Source organism: Neoarius graeffei, chromosome 2 (assembly GCF_027579695.1).
Source record: "Neoarius graeffei isolate fNeoGra1 chromosome 2, fNeoGra1.pri, whole genome shotgun sequence".
Lineage (NCBI taxonomy): Eukaryota > Metazoa > Chordata > Actinopteri > Siluriformes > Ariidae > Neoarius > Neoarius graeffei.
Genome location: NC_083570.1, coordinates 56,030,309 through 56,050,091, shown reverse-complemented (window position 1 = coordinate 56,050,091; position 19,783 = coordinate 56,030,309). Strand labels below are relative to the sequence as shown.

At 44.1% G+C, this 19,783-nt stretch overlaps 1 protein-coding gene across 1 annotated transcript in view; it reads left to right on the top strand.

Moving 5' to 3' along the window:
• Positions 1-1,133: 1,133 nt before the first annotated feature.
• The window catches only part of syt7a (synaptotagmin VIIa), a 304,956-nt gene continuing 286,306 nt past the window's right edge, over positions 1,134-19,783 (top strand). The window contains exon 1 of the mRNA XM_060914462.1: positions 1,134-1,274. Within this exon, the coding sequence (XP_060770445.1) occupies positions 1,241-1,274 (34 nt within the window). The 5' untranslated portion in view covers positions 1,134-1,240. The remainder of the gene's footprint in view (positions 1,275-19,783) is intronic.

Sequence of the window (19,783 nt, the reverse complement as noted above, 5' to 3'; positions counted from 1 at the left end):
CACAGGGCTGACACATAGACACAGACAACCATTCACACTCACATTCACACCTACGCTCAATTTAGAGTCACCAGTTAACCTAACCTGCATGTCTTTGGACTGTGGGGGAAACCGGAGCACCCGGAGGAAACCCACGCGGACACGGGGAGAACATGCAAACTCCACACAGAAAGGCCCTCGCCGGCCCCGGGGCTCGAACCCGGACCTTCTTGTTAGGTTAACTGGTGACTCTAAATTGAGCGTAGGTGTGAATGTGAGTGTGAACGGTTGTATGTGTCAGCCCTGTGATGACCTGGCGACTTGTCCAGGGTGTACCCTGCCATTCGCCCGTAGTCAGCTGGGATAGGCTCCAGCTTGGATACCGACGCTGACTGCAATGTCAGACATCATCCTCTAGACGTCACCACTTTGACGCGTAAACTTCTGATCTCCTTCCACAAGAGTGAACAGCAGGCACAATTACAGAAAGAAAGAAGGAAGGCAGGCTCTCTCTCTCTCTCTCTCTCTCTCATATTTATATGACACAGTGGATGAGGTAATGAAGGCAGAGTCACGTGGGATCCACCTGCACAACAGAACCTGCTCCCAGCGCGAGCTTCACTCAGGAGGCGCACGCGCCTCTAATTGCCCGGTGTGTTGTGAGCTTGGTTAAGAGGCCACGCCCCTTCAATTAGCGCTCCTCCTCTCACACATGGGCCCCATCACCTGAAAACAGTCACGTGTTAGTGGAGTAGAGCCATTAGTCTGCTTTCTCTAAATATTGAGCAGGATGCTGTCTATCTATCTGACTCACTCACACACAAATAATAAGGGTGCTGGAGGGAAAAATAAAATACAAATATTTTAAATGGTTCTTCAGGTTGTCTGTCAAGGAGCGTTATTGTTATTAAATGTTCTCATTGGGAATAAAAATCCTCAACTGATTTGTTCCTGGAGTGCAGAAAACAGTGTCTTTCTCAGGCTTTTTGTGTGTGTGTGTGTGTGCGCAGAGAGAGAGAGAGAGTGAGTGAGTGTGTGTGTGTATATGAGAGAGAGAGAGAGAGAGAGAGAGACTACCTGCTCGTGCGTAATTCTGGGAGGACTCCGTAGCGCGTCCTCTCGCCGAGCAACAAGACAATAAACACCCAAAAAGAGAAAGACAAGGGACACACACACACACGGATGCGAGAGTTTCCCACCGGAGGAGTACAATTAACCACCGAAGAAACGTCTCTGCCGTCGAAGGGCGAATCAGCGAGCCATGTATCTGAACAGACAAGAGGAGCATAACAAAGGTAAGGAAGGCGCTTGAACCTTGAGCGCAGCTGCACCACTTACTCCGGACATGTCGTGTCGAACCCTGACAGCAGGAGGTGCGGGATGATTTCGGGCTTTGGCTACCTGTCAGAGGCAGGGGTCATTCCACTGTGTCCCCTCGGGGTATAGTTTTACCCAGGCAGTGCCACCTGAACCAAGTCCCATTGATTTATCCCAAGGTGACTTCTTGCATCACCATTAAATAGCTCCATAACAGGGGGAACACTGGAGAGGACATGAAAACACAAGGTCAAAGCAATCATGCTTGTACTGTAGGACCGCTCTGAGGGAGCTGCACCTTCAGGGGACCTCTGTCAGGATTTAGAAAGGTTATTTGGACAGATCCAGTACATTTATTATTATTATTTGATGTCGCGTAAAAAGGCTTGCAGGAGGACGAACTGGTAATCAGGAGCGAAAGGTTCGGGTTAGACAAGCAACACCTGCTGCTCAGCCCCGTGCGTGCGTAAGGATCACACACACACACACACACACGGTGCGGCAGGCAGAAACGGAGTCATGCTTTGCTCCATTCCTCTTGTTGGTGTGAGGTAATGGCTCTGTGCAGTTTATCAGTGATAAGAGTGTGGAACATGGACAGTCTCGTGCGCATGGTGTGTTGCAGGAAACCGTGATGGCACTTGGTTTTCATGTCTGATGAGTTTCAGGATCAAGAAATGCATCGCCTTGTTTTTTCTTTTCTTCTCATGCATGCACGCTATTACAGTCCGGTGCACTGTATGACGCTCAGGCTGTGCGTGGGTATAGATTTGCACCCGTGCGCGTGATTCTGATGCTGTAAGCGCTCGCGCGTGGATCCCTGCTTCCTGTTCTGAATTCGCGACGCGTCTCAAGGTGGCGAGATTGGGTGTGCGCGCGCGCCGTTCTGTTGCTCGTGGGCGGGATTACGGCGCACGAGAACGCGATCTCCTCTCATTATCTGTAGCCGCTTTATCCTGTTCTACAGGGTCGCAGGCAAGCTGGAGCCTATCCCAGCTGACTACGGGCGAAAGGCGGGGTACACCCTGGACAAGTCGCCAGGTCATCACAGGGCTGACACACAGACACAGACAACCATTCACACTCACATTCACACCTACGCTCAATTTAGAGTCACCAGTTAACCTAACCTGCATGTCTTTGGACTGTGGGGGAAACCGGAGCACCCGGAGGAAACCCACGCGGACACGGGGAGAACATGCAAACTCCGCACAGAAAGGCCCTCGCCGTCCACGGGGCTCGAACCCGGACCTTCTTGCTGTGAGGCGACTGCACTAACCACTACACCACCGTGCCGCCCAATAATAATACTCATCCCATCTCATTATCTCGAGCCGCTTTATCCTGTTCTACAGGGTCGCAGGCAAGCTGGAGTCTATCCCAGCTGACTACGGGCGAGAGGCGGGGTACACCCTGGACAAGTCGCCAGGTCATCACAGGGCTGACACATAGACACAGACAACCATTCACACTCACATTCACACCTACGGTCAATTTAGAGTCACCAGTTAACCTAACCTGCATGTCTTTGGACTGTGGGGGAAACCGGAGCACCCGGAGGAAACCCACGGGGAGAACATGCAAACTCCGCACAGAAAGGCCTTCGCTGGCCACAGGGCTCGAACCCGGACCTTCTTGCAGTGAGGCGACTGCACTAACCACTACACCACCGTGCCGCCTGATCATCTTCTTAATGTTCTGAACTGTTTCCTCTTTGCTCTGGGAGCTACTTCCTGTCTGTTACTAAGGCATGTAAAAGTTTCTGATTGGACTCCAAAGAGAGGCCCAGAAGAAAGCGGAGGAACAGATCCAGATGTCCAGTCTGACTTTTTAAGGTCTGACCTACAGCCCTCCTGTGTACATCTGAAATCGCTTCTCGGCCTTTTGGCTAAGATCAAGTGTAGACTAGAGACTCGTTCTGCTGATTTTCCTATAAGAAAGCACCGAGCTTTCTTCCTTTATCATTGTCAGGGTGGCAGTGGATACTGGGAATGCCAGGCGTAAGGCAGGAATACAGTGCCTTACGCAAGAAGGTCTGGGTTCGAGCCCAGCGGCCGATGAGGGCCTTTCTGTGCAGAGTTTACATGTTCTCCCCGTGTCCGCATGGGTTTCCTCTGGGTGCTCCGGTTTCCCCCACAGTCCAAAGACATGCAGGTTAGGTTAACTGGTGGCTCTAAACTGACCGTAGGTTTGAATGTGAGTGTGAATGGTTGTTTGTCTCTGTTGCCCCTTTTCCACCAAATCAGTTCCAGGGCTAGTTCGAGGCCAGTGCTTAGTTTGGAACTTGGTTTTCTGTTTCCACTGACAAAGAACTGGCTAGCACCAACTCTTTGCTGGACCAGAGGAAAGAACCGCTTACGTCAGCGGGGGGTGGAGTTGTTAAGACTAACAACAATAGCAAGACCGCGAAAGGTCGCCATTTTTAAGTGACGAGAAGCAGCAGCTGTACAAACATGAAGTCATCCATTATTATTGTTGTTGTTGCTGCTTCTTCTTCTCCTTGTTATTGTTGCTTCGATGTTCACGCCAAGGTTTATGCAAATGCAGCGACGTAATGACGTGGCTCCCCTTCACACCCCGAGCTATGGAAAAGCAAACTGGTTCTCAGCTGGCTTGCAAGTTGAATGAGTTGTGAACCAGGACCAGCACTGGCCCCGAACCAGCCCTGGAACTGATTTGGTGGAGAAGGGGTATATGTGTCAGCCCTGCGATGATCTGGTGACTTGTCCAGGGTGATACTCCGCCTCTTGCCCACAGTCAGCTGGGATAGGCTCCTGCTTGCCTGCGACCCTGTAGAACAGGATAAGTGGCTACAGATAATGGATGGATGGGACAAATCCACCTGAGTGAAGCAAGGTTGCACACCCAAAGACAATTTAGCATAGTCAATTGTCCTACATGTTATTTGGAGGTAGGAGGAAACTTGTATGGACATTGAGAGTTTCACATGGTCTCCCCAACATGGCAACCCAAGCTCAGGTTCAGACTCTGAGATCGCTGGGTTTCACGTGATGTCACATCTGCCTCATTAGTTATTCAAAACTTTAGCTGGTGGTCTACCAAAGCTCAGTTGACAAAGCGTTTGTACGGAGAAGGTGCATTGCTCACATGAAAAACTCATCACGCTTGCATTGTTTTAGGTTGTTTGAATCGATCAAACCGTGAAACTGATAGTTTCTTCAGGGTTCCTTGTGAACTAATAATAAAAAAAAGGGTGAACAAACACAGGATTTCACAAAAAGACATTGAGAAAGGTGGCTTTTGAACTTCTCAGTGAAACCGAAGGGAGCCGAGTCGAAGCATGCTTGAGTTTGCAGTGATCGCTTGGTGAACTGTTTGTATCTCCCTCTCAGCTATGTCTTTAGTGTTTTCCAAGTACTTTTCTTGCGATGTGTTTATTTTACGGAACTTTTTTTTAGTCACGGAGCACTAAAGTCCCCAGCTGTTTCTTTGTTTATTCCTCATGCCTCACAAAGTCCATATGCAAGAAGGTCACGACAATTCTTCCCCAGCCGTACAGTTACAATGCACCGTGATCACTTCTCCGTCTTGTTTAATTAAGATCCAGGTCTTTAAAGGGGTTTCTGATGATCTTTGTGAATGATTTACCTAAGAGGTAAGAGCCAACACAAGTGAGAATCAAGTGAACTGTTTGTTTACACTTCAACTTGCAGCGCTTCATTGTAAAGACGCAAACGAAAAGCTTAAAAAAATGTACACGGGCAAAAACAATACAGGATTCATTGAGCAGTGACTTGATAGCGAGATCCTTTACCCAGCCACATACAAAAAAGTTGTAAGCCTCCATACTCTTCCACGCTTTCATCTGTTTTGCGGTGTAGAAGGATGTCTGCAACACCAGATAGTTGGAGATGTCAGGGAACTCGACTGAAGGGTAGTTTTCGAGATCGTATGACAAATCCTTCTTTCCCAGACTGTAGGGGTCGATTCCATTGCACATAGCAATCTTCTGAATATATCTAAAGCGAGCAGCGGCTTCTAGATTACGAGCGTACTCTGATAAGTTATCGCTAGTTGTTTGCACTACGGCAGCCATTTAGACCACCAGCTACTTCACTTCCGGTAAAACCGCTAAGAAAAGTCACGTGACTGAAACCCAGTAATAGGAACACTTCCCTCTGCACCCACTGAGCTGCCCTGTGGAAATGCAGTGTGTTCTAAAAATGCAGCCTTTAATCCAACTGTCCTACGTCTTGTTAACACCTGGTGTTAGGATCTATCTGGAGTGAGTTATGAAGCACATAGACGTCATCTCCAGTGACCACTTGTGATTGTGTTTCGTACATTTCCGCTGGAGGAAGGGTGTTAACTCCTAAATCAAATTTATAGACGAGCTGCTTTTGTCTCTGCTGTTATAGCGTCATCATTATCCCTTGGTCGAGTGTTGAACCCTTTCATTCAGTGTAATGTACAGAATAAAAAGTTTTGTAAGTAAGGAATAAAAGACAGGTGGTGTAGTGGTTAGCACTGTCGCCTCACAGCAAGAAGGCTCTGGGTTCGAACGTCACAGCTGACCGGGGCCTTTCTGTATGTTCTCCCTGTGTCTGCGGAGGTTTCCTCTGGGTTTGCACAAGCCAATTTCCTCCCACAGTTCAAAGACATGCGGCTTGAATAAAATACCCAGCCACTGGGGTTTGCACAAGCCAGCGCATACTTGGCGCCAGTCCCAAGCCTGGATAAATTGAGGAGGGTTGCGTCAGGAAGGGAATCCAGTGTAAAACCTATACTAAATCAAATATGCGGAACAGATCTACTGTGGTGACCTGCGGAGCAGCTGAAAGAAGTAAGGAATAAAAGACAACAAGGCACGCTTTTATAGGAAAATAATCAGTGAAAAGTTTTTTTCCATTTGTACTGGGAAGTTGGGATTTTTCGAGTTCCCATTCAGAAATAACAATTGGAATGCTCCTTGAAGTCGGATTTCTGACTGCGCAAGTCGGAGGAACCTCATCAACCTCAATTTCAAAATCCAAGATGGCTGCTCCATGCTTCAACAACAGTGGAATCTGTAGTAAGACTTCTGTGTCATTAAAGGAGTCGTACTCACTGTCCAACTTTTATCTGTGGATATGTTTCTACGGTGCTTGGATGTGCAAAAAAGTACTGTGTAATACTTTATCAACTGGTATTGCGAACAATGGTTCCATCCATCCATTTTGGCATATCACTACAGTGATATGGCCACTCTGACAGCTTCAGCGTCTAGGGAACGTTACAATAGTGGGTTCCCATTGCCTTCTACTGGATTATTATAGAGATTTTCTCCTCTCAACCATTCATACACACAATCACACCTACAGTCAATTTAGAGCCACCAATTAGCCTAACCTGCATGTCTTTTGGACTGTGGGGGAAACCAGAGCACCTGGAGGAAACCCACACAGACATACGGTAGGGAAAACATGCAAACTCTGCACAGAAAGGCCCCTGCCAACCACTGGGCTCGAACCCAGAACCTTCTTGCTGTGAGGCAACAGTGCTAACCACTACACCACCGTGCCGTCCTGCTAACAATGGTTAGAACTGGTGTTACTAATTGCTGGTATTGGTTTTCCGATTTCTTATACTGGAACATGGTCAAAGGATAAAGCAGCTAGAGATAATGAGAATGAGAAGAGATGAACATGGTCAACTCAGGTGTAAGCCGTTCCCAGTTCCTACTTCCTAGGTAAATGGAACACAGCATTATTCTCTTATAACAGCATGGCTTGTGGTGTTTTATTCCTGAAACACCGTAGCAATATGCCAATGCTAACAATCTTTTATTGATTAAAGAACAACACCATATCTTATGTTTATTAGAATGGAGCATCTGGAAAATGCACTTAAAGCTTAAAGTCCTTCCCGTGCCTTACAGTACCTGGTATTCCTGGGCAGTCTCCCACTCAGGTACTAACCAGGCCCAACTCTGATGGTGGCGCATCGGGCGGCGCCGATCTCCGTTTCCGTAGCCCTCGGCCTCTCGCCTATTACATAGCTAGGGTTACAGTGGGGGGCTAGTCCTCTGGTAACCACGAGAGTTTAACTCCCCATGCACATCTGTATTGCAGCGTGCCTTGCCAGATGGTAGTAGGTACCATTTTTATGATGGTCTTTGGTATGACCCGACTGTGAATAGAACTCCCGATCTCCCGATCGAGAGGCAGACACACTACCACTAGGCCACTAGTCGGTGGAAAATGCACTAGTTCCTGTTATCACTTATGTTACAGCAGCTACAAACTGTTATTCCTTCACTCTCCTATTTTTTTTTTCTCTGTCTCTTGAAATTAACCAGACAAAACTGGAGTGTGTTGTATTAGAATAGAGTAGAATGGTGGTGAAAGGGGTTAGTACTGTTGCCTCACAGCAAGAAGGTTCTGGGTTCGACCCCAGTGGCCGACAGGGGCCTTTCTGCGTGGGTTTCCCCCACAGTTCAAAGACATGCAGTTAAGTTAACATGGGACAGCCTTGGGCTGAAGTGCTCAAGAGTGGCGGTGCACACGTACGCAGTGGCTTTGCTCTGCTATGATGAACTAAATTTTGTTGTACATTTGTGCAGTGACGACAAAGGCATTCCATTCTACTTTTTTCTGTGTCACTTGAAATTAACCAGAGAAAACTGCAGTTTGTTGCGTTACTGAGAGACTGGAAAATGCAAAGTTCTCTCACTGCACCAAACCCCCCAAGAATCAGGAGATCTCTCTCTCTCTCTTTTTTGTTGCATGTATTTCATCATACATGGGTCATAGTTTGAAATATATGGGCAAAACCATCTCCAGATTCTGGGGTCTTTTGCACAGTGTCTGTTCTGAAGATGTATAGGTCCAATACTCGACTTTTAATTTCTTACTCGTGTATGCAACATGGAAAAATACATAGAACATGATATTTTGTGGCTGAGGGAACCTGTTTGAGAACACGACCTTCTGGTTTGGAATGCTTTTAATGGTTGGATGGTCTCTTGTCGGTCATTTTATAGACATTCCCCAACGTCCCATTACTCCACCCTCCTCTCAGTTTGATAATTGAGCAAAAAAATCACTTGCACTGTAACAACACTTCTCACAAGATGGAATAATTTATTACTGGTGGGAATTAGTGATGTTGCTCATGGACAACAATATTATATATTGACAAGCTGTATAAAGCTTTAAATTGTTTGAATGACCAGGTTTACATAGTAAGTCAAGTAGAGAGGTTTTTGTTCCTTACAGAGATACAAGTACAGTGGGGGCATTCATGAATATCATGAATGAGTATGATGTATATTTTGCATCTTTATAATGTTATAACTTTGAGCTGCATTCCCAAACAACCAAACTCCGAGAAGTCCACGGCCCCAGTGGGGTGGGGGCTGTTACTGGCCTCACACAGTCCACGGGCTGAGCCTCCATCAGAAGGACTCAAGCCCCCGGCCCTGCGGACCCCAACCGTTTATCTCTTAACGGTTTCACGCCCTGTTGAACTCTCTCTTCAAAGTTCTTTTCAGATTTCCCTTATGGTACTTGTGCACTATCGGCCTTGTGCCAGTATTTAGCCTTAGATGGAGTTTACTACCCTCTTTGGGCATATAACTCTGTGCTCGTGTCAATACGAGGAGATGTACATGGACAGATGAAAATGGAAATACTCTGGCTCTAGAGCCAGGGGAAGACCGAGAAGGAAATGGATTGACGGGGTAAAAGAGACACTACGAGACCATGGCATGTCAGCTCTCCAAGCCTCCCGCCTTGCTGCAGAAAGAAGGTTATATCTCCCCGTGACACCTTAGAGTAGAAGCGGATGGAAAAAAAAGAAGAAAATAATGTTACAACTTTTGCCTTCAAGCAGCTAAATGTCTGAAATGTTTGAAAATGATATAATGACAGTCCTTGGTGTGTGTGCGCGCGTGCAGGCTTAAAGTGCCATTCCACCATTGGATGTATTCTTTGGCATAAAATACGACAACGTATATAAACGGTATCACTAGATAGAGAAATCTTTTAGCTTCAAAATGATATATCAAACATAATTTTTTGACGGGCGGCACGGTGGTGTAGTGGTTAGCGCTGTCGCCTCACAGCAAGAAGGTCCTGGGTTCGAGCCCCGTGGCCGGCGAGGGCCTTTCTGTGTGGAGTTTGCATGTTCTCCCCGTGTCCGCGTGGGTTTCCTCCGGGTGCTCCGGTTTCCCCCACAGTCCAAAGACATGCAGGTTAGGTTAACTGGTGACTCTAAATTGAGCGTAGGTGTGAGTGTGAATGGTTGTCTGTGTCTATGTGTCAGCCCTGTGATGACCTGGCGACTTGTCCAGGGTGTACCCCGCCTTTCGCCCGTAGTCAGCTGGGATAGGCTCCAGCTTGCCTGCAACCCTGTAGAAGGATAAAGTGGCTAGAGATAATGAGATGAGATGAGAGAGAATTTTTTGACAACGACAAGTATATTAATTTTGCGACCAAAGTCACCTACCCTTTTAATTTCCGCGCGGTAGTGAAACGTGATGTCATCGGCAGGTTCCCCTTCTTGTGTACCACGTGTCGGTGTTCTGTAAAGTTATCCCACCTCTTGGATTTGTCCTACCAAGCCTACTGCGCATGCGCAGAACACATGACGCCATTACAATTAGCAAGTTCTCATGCAGACCGTTTTATTATTCACAACAAGTCATTACAAATTATTTGACTCGGCCAAAGACTCGACCAATACGCACAAAACATAAAAATCGGCAAATGCGTGAAATACTCACCGATTTTCTATCAGCCCAGCTGATCGGTAGGACAAAACTACTGTTTAGTGATGTGTCGGTCGCGAACGATCCGGTTCAAAGAGCCGGCTCTTTGAAGTGAACGACGGGAGCCGGCTCTTTGGTGGGAGCCGAGTTGGGGAGCCGAATTAGTTTTTTGTCCTTAGGTGCCTCAGAGAGAGAGAGAGACTTTCACAAAAAAAGTTGCTGTCCGATTGCGTCTTTGTGTTGTCTATTACCATTCAATGGAGCCCCTGTTACAGCGAAACGCAGACCCACTAAGCTGGTGGGAGACCAAGGCTGCACTCTATCCACGGCTTACACACGTGATGGCATGGAGGATGTGTATAGTGGCAACATCTGTCCTCTCAGAGAGGATCTTTTCAAAAGCAGGACAGATTATAACTGAGAGGAGAAATAGAATCAGCCCTTCCAAGCTGAGACACTTGGTTTTCCTCAATGCCAATCTCCACTAAAGACTTATTCTGGGAGTTTGTGCAGCCTTAATGTAAATAGTTTTTTGTTATTGACACTTCTTTGTAATTTTTACTTCTTTGTTCATTGTACTTTATACGTTTTATACTTATTTTATATACTTATTTTATTTATTTTATTTAATAAAATATTTTGTTGCACATTGTTCTGTGTTTGTTAAAATAATTTCCAACTTTGCTTCATAGTTTCTTAGGCCTGATTTATACTTCATAATTTATTTTGTGGCATTTTGTTCAAGGTCAAGTGTGAAATAAAGCCATAAAGGATAAACAGTTGATGTCTTCTGTGTATTTTATGTTGGTAATATAACACGGTTTTGCATTATGTCTCATCTCATCTCATTATCTCTAGCTGCTTTATCCTTCTACAGGGTCGCAGGCAAGCTGGAGCCTATCCCAGCTGGCTACGGGCGAAAGGCGGGGTACACCCTGGACAAGTCGCCAGGTCATCACAGGGCCGACACAGACAACCATTCACACTCACATTCACACCTACGCTCAATTTAGAGTCACCAGTTAACCTAACCTGCATGTCTTTGGACTGTGGGGGAAACCGGAGCACCCGGAGGAAACCCACGCGGACACGGGGAGAACATGCAAACTCCGCACAGAAAGGCCCTCGCCGGCCCCGGGGCTTGAACCCAGGACCTTCTTGCTGTGAGGCGACAGCGCTAACCACTACACCACCGTGCCGCCGGTTTTGCATTATGTTTGTGAGAAAATAATTTATTAATTGGTAAGTAAGTTTTATTTCTATAGCTAGAACATTGTTACACTGCTATACTTTACAAAGCTTTACAATGGCTACAAAAACTAAAAAATAAAATGGAAAACATCCTATTGATGAAATATAAATAATAATGTAATTAATTAACTAGTTAATTGCAGCAATTAAATCAAAATAAAATCTCAGGAGCCGTTTGGGAGCCGAAAGAGCCGGCTCCCGAAAAAGAGCCGAAATTCCCATCACTACTACTGTTGAATTTTCCTACCCTCCTGGATTTCGCGCATGCGCAGTAGGGGATTTTGCGCATGCGCAGTAGGCTTGGTAGGACAAATCCAAGAGGTAGGATACGTCACGTGGTACACAAGAAGGGGAACCTGCCGATGACCTCACGTTTCACTACCGCGCGGAAATTAAAAGGGTAGGTGACTTTGGTCGCAAAATTAATATACTTGTCGTTGTCAAAAAATTATGTTTGATATATCATTTTGAAGCTAAAAGATTTCTCTATCTAGTGATACCGTTTATATATGTTGTCGTATTTTATGCCAAAGAATACATCCAATGGTGGAATGGCACTTTAAGGAGTTTAAAAAAAAAAATAATTCAAATCTGATTCAACTCCACCTGTTTAACTGTTGGAGACCTTGATGAATTTTGAGGAAAAAAAAAAACGTACTTAATGCACCTTTTTAAAGTTACTGATTGTACATGTTGGATATTTATCCTACTTTATACAGGTTTTGTGCTCAGGGCACACCCCAACTATGTTAAGTGTTTAAACGCACACGCCAACCTGTCTGCACACTATACATAATGAAGACCGTCCACTTCGTTGATTGATTCCTGTTTCCATGTGCGTAACGTGATGCATGGAACTCCTTGTGTTTGACAGGGGTGTGTACACACACATTTCTGTATATTGATTGATTATAATGTGTTAAGGAAAGGCTGTGAATGCAGTGGTTCAGAATTGAACGGAAGGTGGAACTGTGTGTGTGTGTGTGTGTGTGTGTGTGTCCCTTCATGGCTGCAGCAGAGGAGATGAGGGGAAAGGAATGATTGACAGCTCGTGTATTATTCATGAATTCGGGTTCATCATGGTGGTGTTGGGGTGCGTTGTGGGAAGCAGGGGTAAAGGGAGCAAGGAAAGCCAGGTAAGAAAGAAGACAAAAACAAATGTCAGTCTGAGCGTCACTATGGGCTATCCCTCCTGTAGATAATCAATACAAATGTGTGGTTTGCAATGACCGAGAGGAACTCTGGGACTTCTTTTCATAGTCCCTTTAAACGAGCCAATATTACCTAAACACCAGCGTGGCTTGTCACAGTAATTGGAAACCTGCAGAAGGCTATTATATGAGGGATAACCAAGAAGAGACATTGATTTTAAGCTCTGTTATATCCAGCGTTGCTCTTATGAAATGAATCACAGGCATAATAAATTGCTTCCAAACTTTTAAGCCTTTTAATCATCATGAATATTAGATGGCTGTGTTGGTAGTGAACTCTGCTCAATATATGATGTGTGGCTTTGCCTTTAGTGTCCACATACTGTACAGTTCTTCTTGTAGTTTTTCTTTCCCTTCACCTTCAGCAACCTGCTCAGCCCAGTCCCCTTTTTTTCTTGGCAAATGAATTTTAGAGATGTACAGAGTCCACAGCCGTACACTGTTTTTCAGAGTCATTGATGCGCAGATGTATATATTTTATCATCGCTGCAAAGTCTGACGTGAAAGTAGGCCGCTATTTAGCCTGCATGTACCCACACATCCTGCTTCTGTGCTCATTACAGCAGCATTATTTGTCAATCAACTTGAAAGTGTTCTTGCTATTAAACTCCCAAATTATTATGCAGTTATGCTGCTTAACAGGAAATGGATGCAGAACTGCAAGGAAGGAATGCAAATCTGGACTCACTGATGGATCCCAGGATTTTACGAACGTAATTGTTTATTTTTCTGCATGTCACTTGTCTTCCAGACAGATGAAGTCTTACTAGTAATTAGCATAACATTTCAACCCAGTCTCCCAGAAAAAAATGTTTGCATGCCACTTATCTGCAGCACCTTCAATAGTATACACTGCATATCGGTGTTCTGGCTCAAGCATATGTCAGATGCATGAGCAGTGTTTCAAACTTCTACTTAAATACTCTGTATTTTAATCCCTTCAGTCACGATACAGACATTTATATTACTGTAGAAAGTGATGTACACAATTGTGTACCCGGTGACCGAAAGGGATATGGACACAAGTGTTTTACTGTGAAATACGCCACTCATATTTTTTATTTTTTTTTTTTATACAAGCTACATCTGGGACATGGAGAACTACAACCAGGACATAAATCTCTCTTTTTTTGTGGTGTGGTTTCCATCAAATCCCACGCTCTGATTGGCTGGCGAGCTGGTCCGTATCCTACCTTACAGACCCCAATTACGGACCCCGGTTATGGACCTCTGGCGACTCGCTCGTTCACAACAACGACAAACATAGTAGCAATTTTTGTCAACATTTATTTTCACATTTCTCGGGAGAATAGCATTAATTTTACATCAGGGATAGCGATAACGACAGTGTTCACAGCGAAAGCGAGTTTTACTACCCTGAGGAAGAAGAAATAAAATAAAACATTTCAGGAGAAAGCTAAAAACCTCTAACTTGCTAACGCCGAGCAAAAACATGGCTGAATCCTGAATGACTCAATTTTGTATAAATAGGGGACTACACAGGCGGCAAAATGTATTTTTTTTTTTTTTCCCTGCCATGGAAGTGCACTTGTATACTGAGGAGGAAGCCATTTGCGTTACAGCCATGAATGAGGATTCAAAATGGCGGCTCGGCTCAGTTTTCCCTTTCAGGCGCTCTCGTTTTCTGTTAGAATTTGGTAAAGAAAAAATATATATTATTTACCAGCTTAAGGTCAGTCCGGATCGTGAAATACCATGACCTCGGGCTTGAATACTGACCTCGGCCCAGAGGGCCTCGGTCAGTACTTTCAAGACCTCAGTCACGGTATTTCACCATACGGACCTCCCAGCTGGTAAATAACACACATACACGTCACTCCTGAGGAAATCAATGAATTATCTCATCTCGTCTCATTATCTCTAGCCACTTTATCCTGTTCTACAGGGTCGCAGGCAAGCTGGAGCCTATCCCAGCTGACTACGGGCGAAAGGCGGGGTACACCCTGGACAAGTCGCCAGGTCATCACAGGGCTGACACATAGACACAGACAACCATTCACACTCCCATTCACACCTACGCTCAATTTAGAGTCACCAGTTAACCTAACCTGCATGTCTTTGGACTGTGGAGGAAACCGGAGCACCCAGAGGAAACCCACGCGGACACGGGGAGAACATGCAAACTCCGCACAGAAAGGCCCTCGCCGGCCACGGGGCTCGAACCCGGACCTTCTTGCTGTGAGGCGACAGCGCTAACCACTACACTACTGTGCCGCCTGAATTAATTATTTATTTATTTATTTATTTATTTTTAATAAATGTGGGTACTTTTTGTTTGTGTCTATCTCATAAGAAGAAAATCACACATTGGCTTTGAAGTTTATCATCTTGTGTTGAAAAAAATCACATTTTTCATACAAGATACATCATGGATCTGAGTGACATATTTAAATAATATTGGCTGATGTTGAGTGGTATATCAGGTATATTCCATTCAGCTAGCATGATATTGAACGAGTCGAAGACGAGTTCAGGATCATGCGAGCTGAATGGAATATATCTGATATACCACGAAAAACACCAGCCAATAATAATATTATTATTATTATTATTATTATTATTATTATACAGTACATACACATTCGATGGAACAATTATAGATTTTACAAAAAGTTCAGAACGGGGGGGGTGTAACTTACTAACACTAAATGCTGATTCTGATCGAATGTAATTCATTGTTCTGTCAATCCACTGTACATTTACAAAGTCAAAGTTCTAACAATAAAAATGGTACAAGTTCAAAAAGCCTGAATGTAGCGGTTCTACCAAGGGGCGGAGCACAGTGGACGGCAGGACAGAGATCAGGTTGGTAAAGCTCAGGTTTTTATTGCCACGCTTTTCAGTGAACATAAAGTCAATACGACAGACACACACACAATCTGCGTCTGGTTCGGGGATGAGCTCTTCTGCTCTACGCTCTCCCTCCTTAAGTAGGGCGTGGTCACTGGGAAGACACACACAAGCACAGGTTAATTGACATCAGGTGTAGTGATTCTGCCACTTACCTTCCCTGACTCCGCCCTCCTGTCACTGAACAACAACCAACTTGTATACAAACTATATCCAGGTTGACAGTCCAAGTTCACAGTTACTTTTGGTCGGAGTTAATTGTTACATTGCAGTTGTTCAAAACAAAAGGACTTTGCTGAGTGAAGTCCTCTCGTAAAAGTCCTCCTCACTTTTCCTCACCTCCAAGTAGAACTTTGACAATATTTCTGCTATTGCTCTTTTCCAGCTTTTCAGTGTCCATTGGTATGTTTTTCTCTTGTAAATATGTGTGAAGAATATCCACTGAAGTTTTGGTAGCCTTTTGGGTGTTCAGCGCGTCTTTCTCTCTCTTTAAATCTTCCGCTTTTAATGAAGCAAACCTCACGGCCATGTTTGTGTACAAACTGTCAGTCACTCACTAGCACAGAAGTTTTACATCTCCGTGTCTCTTTTCTAGTTTTTCGATATCCATTGGTATGTTTTTCTCTTGTAAATATGCATGAAAAACATATAACAAAGTTTTGGTAGCCTTTCGGGTGTTCAGCACGTCTTTAGTTTCAGTTTATTTATTTCGTGCTTAAACCTAGCACTGGATTAGCCTCATCTCTCTTTCCCGGCCGACAAAGAAATGATTGTGTGCATGCGCGGCAGAAAAGTTGTCATTGGCTCTTTGCATGAGCTCTGATATGTGATGTGTTGTCTTGATGTGCAATATTATAACAATATTGCATATTCATTCTCCATTTGGAAGAGTGGCGTAATACATGGAGGATAAGTGATATGATGATAATATTGCATGGCATCAATAAACCCACTAGAAGGGAACAGAATACATGTTTTTATTTCATGGAAAAAGTGGCCTGTATGTATAATAATCTCCGATATTTCACTCCGGTGACATCACTCCCAGTGTTTTCCCACTATGTAACTAGATATCATGGCCTAATGGTTAGAGAAGCAGCTTTGGGACCAAAAGGTTGTTGGTTTGAGTCCCTAGACCAGCAGGAATGGCTGAAGTACCCTGAGTAAGGCACCTAACCCCCAACTGCTCCCCAGGCTACTCTGGGTATGTTGCTCTGGATAAGAATGCCTGCAATGTAATGTAGATGCGCAATGGCAAACTGGTTCAAAATCAAAATTCTTTTGCGTAACTTCCTTTTTTTTGTGGATGTATCCATATAATAACAATATTACATGGTGACACGAAGATATGAAATTTATCTTCTCGTGTTGAAAATATTTCAGTACTGTAGTTAGTTTGCTTAGCTCACTCACGAAATATACATTTCCCACTTGAAGATAAATTTCATATCTTCATGCAACCGTGTAATATCCTTTCTATATATCACATTCTGAAGTGCCATAATTTAATAAAGTTCAGTTCTACGTAATGAATCCTTGACTTATTTTTGAAATGTATTGAGTGAAGCCCACATCATGTGTGAAGTTGGTGCTTTTCATAATATATGATTAGACTTACCAGTCTCATGGAAGAGCATAACTTCTCTTTCGTTCAAACATGGGTCACGTAGTAGTGTGGTAGGTTAACATGGGTATTTTTACAACATGGATAGTTTTTACAATGTTAATTCTTGATATTACTGAGAACAGAGACTTTCCCTGTTTTGAAAATGCCTGTTACTGTACTGCGTTGCTGTGTGACTTCCAAGCCTGATGGAGTCTAATCATCTGTCATAAAAAGCACAAAGTTTTTCCATGAAGTGGGCAATGCTAAATGTTATAAAAAAGGACGTATAATTATTTATTACATATCGATCTTTTAAATGGTACAAGCAAGTTTGGTTTAAACATGTTGCTGCAGAATGTAACCGGCAAATCATTCAAATGAAAATGTGATATGTTGTGATGCAATGTATGCTTGTGCCAGAAGATTGATATTAACATATAGTGCCGCAAATAAAAATTTCTATGAGACTGGCTTGAGCATTTGGGCTGTACGTAGATGTTAAAATTTCAGCATTGCATGAGGATAGAGAAAGATAAGACGGGTCAGAGATGCCACATACAGTACAGTTGTGGTCAGAAGTTTACATACAGTAACATGACTGTCATCTTGGACATGAATGTCATGGCAATATTTGGGCTTTCAGCCATTTCTTTGAACTCTTCTTTTTCTGTGGCAGAACGATTGTACAGCATACATCTTTAATAAAAAAACAAACAAACTAGAATTTGGTGCACACGTTTTAATTTTCTTTGGGTTCTCTGAAATCAACACAGGGTCAAAATTATACATACAGGGTCAAAAATTTATATACACTCACTTAGTTGATTAATTCAGAGGTGCTGAAATGTCCAAAATGTCTCTTATCTTGGTCAGTCATGATCACTAATGCTGAGCATACACCGTGCGATTTTTGGCCCGATTTTGACACGATTTTCACTCGTGCGTCTATTTTGGAGATCGGGCCGAGTTTTGGCTCAATCGTGCGTCTCGCATCGTGTAGTATACATGGGGTAACGACAAGCGATTAACACCTCACGAGCTCCTCCCGATCGATCGGATGAAAATCAAACCTGTTTGAAATCCTGAGCATCACATCTGAGCATCGGATCGTATAGTGTGAGAACAGGAATCGTAAGCTGCGTGCTGTTTACCCCTGCGATTCACTCGTACAGTGTGAGCAGCAGCTGAATACCGCGATTGAAAAAAATCGCACAGTGTATGCCCAGCTTAACAGGAAGTTAAGACACCTTGGCCTTGGCAAGATAAGAGACATTTTGGACATTTCAGCACCTCTGAATTAATCAACTGAGTGTATATAAATTTTTGACCCCGTATGTATAATTTTGACCCTGTGTTGATTTCAGAAAACCCAAAGAAAATTAAAACGTGTGCACCAAATTCTATTTTTTTATTAAAGATGTATGCTGTACATTCTGCCACAGAAAAAGAACAGTTCAAAGAAATTACTGAAAGCCCAAATATTGCCATGACATTCATAAAGCCTAGGTCACAACCGGACGTACGATTTTTTTGGCCGTGCGATTTTTGGCGTTTCCCAAATCGCTGCGTTTTTTTTTTTTTGTTGTTCGTGGAGAAAGACGGACGTTGGCCGTAAGTTTGTCTTGCAACCTGAAAAAAACGTACCGGTAAGCGCCCGTAGAGTTTGTTTGACATGACAAAGAACCTCTGCGGCCGGTCTGCGGCCAGTCTACGGCTCGAAAATCAGCACGTCACACGCACGCCCTCTGTGCGTTTCTTGCGTTTTTTGCACGTAGACCGGCCGTAGGAGCACGTACAGCCAGTTGTGACCGAGGCTTATCCAAGATGACATTCATGTCACTGTATGTAAACTTCTGACCACAATGCATGAACACTTATGATATGAGAGAGAGAGAGAGAGAGAGAGATATGCAGATACAGAACCCACAAAGGTAGAGAAGTGAAAAAAGAGGCCAGCTGAGTACCAGGTGACAGTTAGTCAAAACAAAATAGCTGCAACTCTAAGAGGAGGGGTGAATATCTGTTAAGTCTATTGGTAATCTATTTGACCCCTGTTTATTGCATATGGAGAGTCAGTGTGTGCCAATTTGAGAGAAACTACCCCGTGGCATTTTTACTTTGGTGAACAGTAATTAATCCCATCCATCTTAAGGAATTGCTTTATCCTGGGCCTGGATACAAGAACAAATACACCCTGGATGGAATGCCAGTATACAAACCTTCACACATTGATTCCCACCTAGGGGCAGAGTAGGGTCTCCAACCCACCCATTGGTATATTTTTGAGAGGTGGGAGGAAACCAGAGAGCCCAAAGGAAACCTACATGGCCCTGGAGAAAACATTTCCCACACTGACAGTAACCTGAGCTCAGGATTGAACCGAGGACCCTGTAGCTGTGAGACAGCAGCACTACAATGCTGCATCACCAGGCTGCCATTTTGAGGAACAGTGACTATTTAATTTTGAATCTACGATCCCAGCAAACACTGCATACTTCCAATTGGAAAGAGATATGTACTCCACAAACATACACACAGCACAAAAGTGACAGTGCATGTTTGCATTCAGCTGCAGAGGTATTTCTGTTTCCTCATTGTTTGCACATCATGCTTTCTGTGTAGGCATTGGAGCCCATTAAGGGTTAAACTGCAAAACGGATCTTGTGGATGACGAATAATGATCACTGACTAATAAGCTGGGAATTTATTATTACATAAATCAGATGACACTCTAAGCACTTAGCATCATGGCAGTAATGCCAAATCGAAATTTATTTATTATTGATTGCGAATAAAATCTCTATCAAGGCAGAGTGAGATCTGACCTGGCAAAGTCAG